The following is a 6,454-nucleotide window of genomic DNA, read 5'->3' on the forward strand; positions in this document are numbered from 1 at the left end:
TTTTTGTTTAGAAATATAATTCTTCTATAAGTAATCACTAATCACTATCAGATTTAAGGAAGCCTAATCTGCTTCTACCATATGAAATTTGCGTTTAGAGATGAAAGCAAAACAAATGTGATTTAGCTAGTTAACTGGTGATTTTGACTTTATGAATACTAGCTTACAATACCAAAGTGAGAAAAATAGAAAAGTCATGAAGCTATCTGTATTATATGCAAAGAGAAGATAATACTATTATTTGCGTGTATGTAGCATACTAGCATTTTAATTTGTATCTACAGAAATCTTATGAAACTATATTCTCTATTTTTAACATTAAAAAGAGCAATATATGAAGTCTTGGTTTCATGAAATTAGTAAAAAAAAAAAAAAAAAATATCTCTAAATTGTTTCACATACACACATGACTCCTCCTTACACAATCAGCACTAGATCAAAAATAACGTCTCAAATACAAACCGCAAAAAAAGCAATTCCAAGCTACAACTACAATATATAAATAAATACTAAATGAGGAGATCTTCTTCTCCTTGATTCTCTAATCACAAGATCACCACTCACTAATACTATTAATCTACTTCTCATCTTATAACCTCAAATTAACCATTTCCCATCGCAATGTCAAGGATATGAGACAGAGAGACGAACCGTCAAACAAGAGGGACCTCAAAAGAGCAGGAAATGAAACCCGGGTCGACCCGGTTGACTCGGATTCCTCTGAGACTAAAGACCTCGTAGAAGCTTTTTCCTTCCCGTGAAAACTCTTCTTCCAGCAGCCACGGTGCCTCGCCGCCGTCGTTAACCTCATCGCTCAGTTGCAAATACTCGGAAAAAAATTTCTCCATCGTCGTCCTCAATTCTAATTTCTTCCACTTCCATTTTTTTTTTTTTATAAGAAAAATAAACAAAACTACACAGTTTCAGATACTTTTTTTGGGCCTTAGGCCCATTATATGATCATCTATTACGCGTCGTTACGATCTTCGTTATAATACTGGTTTCGTTGTAAAGAAGAAAACATTAATTCAGTTTCAAAAATCGAATTAGGCTCTCGCGTTCAGTTAATTTGTTGCAGGTGTGGTGAGACGATGGCTGTAATCTCTGAAACTTCCGACGACGGCGATCCAACCAAGATTCAGAAAGCAGAAGAAGAAGAAGAAGAGAATCCGAAAGAAGAAGATCATCAAGAAGACGATAAAGAAGTAGATCATAATCTTGCTCCGATTCGTCGAGACATCCCAGTGATACTTATTGAAAGTACCGTCGCGCTCGTCCGGAGATGCCATTACCCGAGGCTATCTCTACTCTCCAGAGCCTTCCGTGACGTAATCTCTTCGGATCAACTCTTCGTAACGCGCTCGCTCCTCGGCTTGACTGAACCGGTTCTTTATAGCTTGATCTCGCTCCCACCTTTTTATACCCCATATTGGTACGTTCTCTATCGAAGCAACATGTCTTTACGATTGAGCAGAATCATTTCACTTCCTCCCATGCTTCCTGGATCTACTACCGTCACAATTGGACACAAGATGTACGTTATGGGTGGACGTGTCGGTTTAAACCAACCCGTAAAGACTGTGATTGTCATCGACTGTAGATTCCATAGGTGGAAACATATCCAGAGTATGAAAAGGGAACGTTGCTACGCAGCCTCCGGAGTCATTGACGGAAAGATTTACGTGGTGGGAGGTCGCAAGAAACGATATGATGATTGGGTTGAAGTGTTCGACGTAGAGAAAGAGATTTGGGAAACTGTGCCTGGTCTATGCTGTTTCCTTGCTTGCTCGAGTGGAGTGTTTCGTATACATGCGGTTTTGGATAACAAGATTTACATGTTGGATGGTAATCATTGTTTGGCTTACGATCCGAGACTACGTAGGTGGCAGAATTGGGGACGTGGGAGTCAACAGAGGCTCTTTTGGCACGCGTCCTCTTGCGTGATTGCTGATTTGTTGTTTGCCTTTGTTCCTCAGTGGATTCTTGGATCTCCTATTGTCGTGTATGACCCAAGGAATGATGTTTGGAGACCTGTCAAGGGTGTAAATAATTTGCCTAGTCTCAGTTATACCGAGTCTAGAATGACAAGTTTTGGTGGGAAGTTAGTGATATTGGGATGGTATCAAAGCCAGAATATTTGTGATCATGACTCGGAAAGAAACGTTTTGTGCGTAGAGGTTGCCTTGGGGAGACGTGAAGATGGGGATATATGGGGGAAGGTCGAATCATTCTCGCTTGTGCATACATTCAAGTCGCCTTACATTGAGATTTCTCGAACCGTTACGATTTGATGATTCGTTTGCAGCTGCAAGGTATGTTAATCTTTGTTGAGTAAAATTGGAGTATTGATGATGAATTATAACATTTTCCTTGAGCCTCAAGTCTTATATTTAGGCTTCATAAACTTGCAGGTGAAGAAGCATATATAGTGACTCAGAAACTTGTTCTGACACATTAGAGAGTAACTCGTCTTTCTTAATCTTTTTGTGCACAATGTGTCGAGTAGAGTCGGCCACTACGAGACCTGTTGGAATGCATCTTTATTTTCTTCTTTCAGTAACATTGTCTCAACTACTTTCTGTTTGCTTTGAGTTTAGATATATAACTTTTTTTGTAAGTAAGCAGATTAGTTTACACTAATGAAACCTAATCTGCTTCTACTATACGAGCAATATGAAATCTTGGTATAGATATGAAGCAAAACACAGTGATTTAATTAACCGGTGGTAATGATTTTATTGGTAACAACAAAATAAAACTATGGAAGTACAGAGTCCTTCTGAAGCCTGAATTTATCTATATATACAAAAAGAGAAGTTAATATCGTTTGTATGATACTCTGTTCTCATTTTTAAAATAATCACCGTGCTTCAAGTATATTAGCAATATAAAAGCAAGACAAACGGTGGTTTTGATCAGATTTGATAGTGACTACCAAAAGGATCTTCAAGGAGCATTTTCCCCATTGGTGACCTTATCATTCAAACAACAAAATAGGGTTTCTAAACAGAGAACAGGGGTTGTTGCAGTTTTTACTGGTAAAACTACATATGGTGCATAGAGATCGCCCTGGAATTACGTGAGAAGTTGGTGATACTTGGGGTCAGGTCAAATCAAGATCGCATGTGCTTTCATCCTGCAAAGTCGCCTTTGATTGCGCTTAATCAAACTGGTGTGGTTTGATGATTCATCGTGGGATGATACCATCACATCACAATATGTTTTCTGTGATGAGTATGGACTATTGATGATGCCAATCATGTTCAGGCATTTGATTTAGCTTCAAGTAGTCGTACTTACTTATAGATAGGTTCTTTAATACATCGATCTACTGTTTGAGCATCTTGTTATATATGAGAGAGCATATATATAGGAAGCAAAGTGACTCAGAAACTGTTTACTTGACACATCAAAGAGTAAAGTCGTCCTTCTTAACTTTTGTGTATATTTCTTAATCTGTGTAGATGACTAGGCCATTCTCTTAGCCTTGAAACATAAAGTCTTACGAAACTTGTTGAAATGCACCTTCGTTAGTTATCCTTTTTGGTGTATAGGTTCACTAAATGGTCTGATAAGTTTGAAGGTGTGATATCTTCTCTCTTATCTCTTCTCAATCCACAATATAAACGATGAACCCTAACTGATAAGATCAGAGTTACAGTGCTCCTCTCTTATCACCATGAACAGAGCACGCAAACTCTCTAACAAACTCTCAATGTTGACCACACAAGATGATCTTTACTAAACACTCTCTCTTCTATTTATAGTGATCCTCATGATAACACTTCTTCTTCTCTTCCTTTCTGCTGCCAGCTCAGCATCAAGCTCCTTTCTCTCAATACTTATCATGGTCTCAAGTTCTTTCTACCATATGAACAAAATATGAAACATTGGTTTATAATGGATAAGCAGAAGAAGATGATTTAACCGTACCGGTGGGGTTGATCTTATTGGTAACTACAATTTCAAAGTGAGAAACTTAATACAAATTAAGTCATGATTGTTTGTAAGTAACATTATCTTATGAAATTTGATTCTCTTCTTAACATTTAAAGACCAACGTAACTGTTACTTCAAGCCTGCAAGTGTATAAGCAATTTGAAATCTTGGTTTAATTTAGAGATGTGAAGATGGGTCTGGGAGTAAAACAATTAAACTGGTTTACTTAAACGACGTAACTGAATGACAATCTCCACACACCCTTAATATTAGTACTTCATTTCATCTTCATCATTGATCTTCTGCACTACCTGTGACATCTCTGGTTCGCAACTATTTGGTTTCAATCTGATCTCCATAGTCGAATAAGGTAAAACAGAGAAAATCATTGAGATTACGGGAATGTGGAGACCTTAATCGATAATGTCGCCAACTCAAGAAAAAAAAATGCTATCTCAATATCCTTTTCATCAGTACCCCAGTCAAGACGACGAACAAAGCACTTGAATTCAACATTTGAAAGACAAATTAGGGTTTGTTTTATATCAAAAAAACGTGAAAATAGAAATTAAGCAAAATAAACACATTTTTAGTAAATTATGATATAACGAGACCTTTTGTTTTGGTAATGCTCTGTATAACGAGACATAAGGAAAGGAAAAAACATTTAATACAAATTATCATTTTTGGAAGAAAAGAAAAATGTTATTATAACTTTAAAAAAAAAACAAAGTTTCTGAATGAGTGAGTGTGATGATGCCAAGTGAAATGACAATTAGGTTTCCTTAATATAAATACTATACACAACAACAACATTATTTTAGAAAGAAAAAAATTGAATTAGTCTCACTTTCAGTTAATTCGTCTGTTGTTAACGTAACACACACGGGAATGGTTGTAATCTCTGAACTTTCCGGCGGCTCTAATGGTGGTGATGATCCAAACAAGAATCTTCAAGAAGAGAATCAAGACGAGGATCCTCAAGATGGAGTAGAAGAGAATCAAAACGAGAATAATCTTCAAGAAGTAGAAGAGAATCTTCCTCCTCAAGAACTTCCTGAAGATGTCATGGCGATCATCGTCGCACGCGTGTCGAGTTGTTATTATTACCCGGTGCTATCTTGCGTCTGCAGAGCCTTTCGTCAACTAATCACTTCGCAGCAGCTCTTCCAAACGCGCACGCGCTTGGACCACGGCGTCACCGAACCGGTTCTTTATGTCTTGATGGGATTCTCAATGATGACTACTTACCCAAGATGGGTCTTTCTTCTTCATCGGAGAAACAACGTCCCTTTACGATTGAGCAGAGTACCTTCACTTCCTCCCATGTTTCCTGGATCTGCTGCCGTCACAATCGGACACAAGATTTACGTTATGGGTGGTTACGTTATGAGTGGTTACCTCTGCGTTAATCAAGCCTTGACGAATGCGATTTTCATCGACTGCAGATTACATACGTGGGGGCATCTCCCAAATATGCAAAGGGCTCGTTACAATGCAGCCGCCGGAGTGATCGACGGAAAGATTTATGTAATCGGTGGTCGCACGAAGCAAGATGAAGACTGGATCGAAGTGTTCGATGTGACGACTGAGGTTTGGGAAACTGTGCCTAGTGAATGCCCTAACGATGCAAGTGTGGATGGAATGTTTGGTACGTCTGTGGTGATGCAGGGGAGAATCTTCATTTTGGATCGTCAGTGTTGTTTGGCTTATGAACCAAGACACGGTCTATGGCAGTCATGGGAACTTGAAAGTCAATTGAAGAGGTTTTGGCACCCGTTGTCTTGTGTTGTTAGAGATTTGTTGTATGCCTATGATCCTACGTGTTCTCTTGCACATCCAATACTGGTATATCATCCGAATGAATTGGTTTGGAGACCTGTGATGGGTGTATCCACTTATCAATTGCCTATGCTCCGTGATGATTGGTCTAAGATGGCGAATGTTGGTGGCAAGTTGGTGATTTTGGGGAACAATTATTGGTCTATACTTGAAATTCGTTGTGTCGAGATTGCGTTGGAAACACGTAATGGAGATCAGATTTGGGGGAAGGTGGAATCAGTCTCGCCTGTGTTTACAGGAGGCGTGTGGACTTTGCCTTCTATTGAGTTTTGTCGAACTGTTACGGTTTGATGATTCCAGTACTTTGCTGAGATTGATCATAGGTATTTTTTCTATGATGAGTTTGAACTGTGATGATGAGTCAGACATTTTCTTTAGCCTCTCAAGTCTTAGTTAAGCTTTGATGAACTTGCAGGTGAAGGATCGATCTTATATTTCGTACATCTACTGTTTGAGCAGCTTGTTGATATGAGAGCAAATATTAAGCAAAGTGATTCAGAAACTTTTATCTGACGCATTAGAGAGTAACTCGTCCTTCTTAATCTTTGTGTACAATCTCTGAGTCAGCCACTGCAGTTTTAGTCCTTTTTTTATGAAAAAAACAACAAGACATGTTGAAATGCATCTTTTCTTTCGGTTCTCTTTTTTCACAAACTTCCTCCGGTTTACTTTT

At 38.5% G+C, this 6,454-nt stretch overlaps 2 protein-coding genes across 2 annotated transcripts; both read left to right on the forward strand.

Moving 5' to 3' along the window:
* Window positions 1,092–2,291, forward strand: LOC104789196 (putative F-box/kelch-repeat protein At2g29800). The gene has a single exon (XM_019245541.1). It carries the CDS (start codon window positions 1,092–1,094, stop codon window positions 2,289–2,291), a length of 1,200 nt encoding a protein of 399 aa, XP_019101086.1.
* LOC104789197 (F-box/kelch-repeat protein At2g29830-like) lies at window positions 4,831–6,072 on the forward strand. The gene has a single exon (XM_010514930.1). It carries the CDS (start codon window positions 4,831–4,833, stop codon window positions 6,070–6,072), a length of 1,242 nt encoding a protein of 413 aa, XP_010513232.1.

The sequence above is a fragment of the Camelina sativa genome, chromosome 5 (genome assembly GCF_000633955.1).
Source record: "Camelina sativa cultivar DH55 chromosome 5, Cs, whole genome shotgun sequence".
In the NCBI taxonomy this organism is placed as follows: domain Eukaryota; kingdom Viridiplantae; phylum Streptophyta; class Magnoliopsida; order Brassicales; family Brassicaceae; genus Camelina; species Camelina sativa.

What these genes read in the sequence shown, in the direction of transcription:
- LOC104789196 (XM_019245541.1), top strand. Translation starts at nt 1,092, where the DNA reads ATGGCTGTAATCTCTGAAACTTCCGACGACGGCGATCCAACCAAGATT.
- LOC104789197 (XM_010514930.1), top strand. Translation starts at nt 4,831, where the DNA reads ATGGTTGTAATCTCTGAACTTTCCGGCGGCTCTAATGGTGGTGATGAT.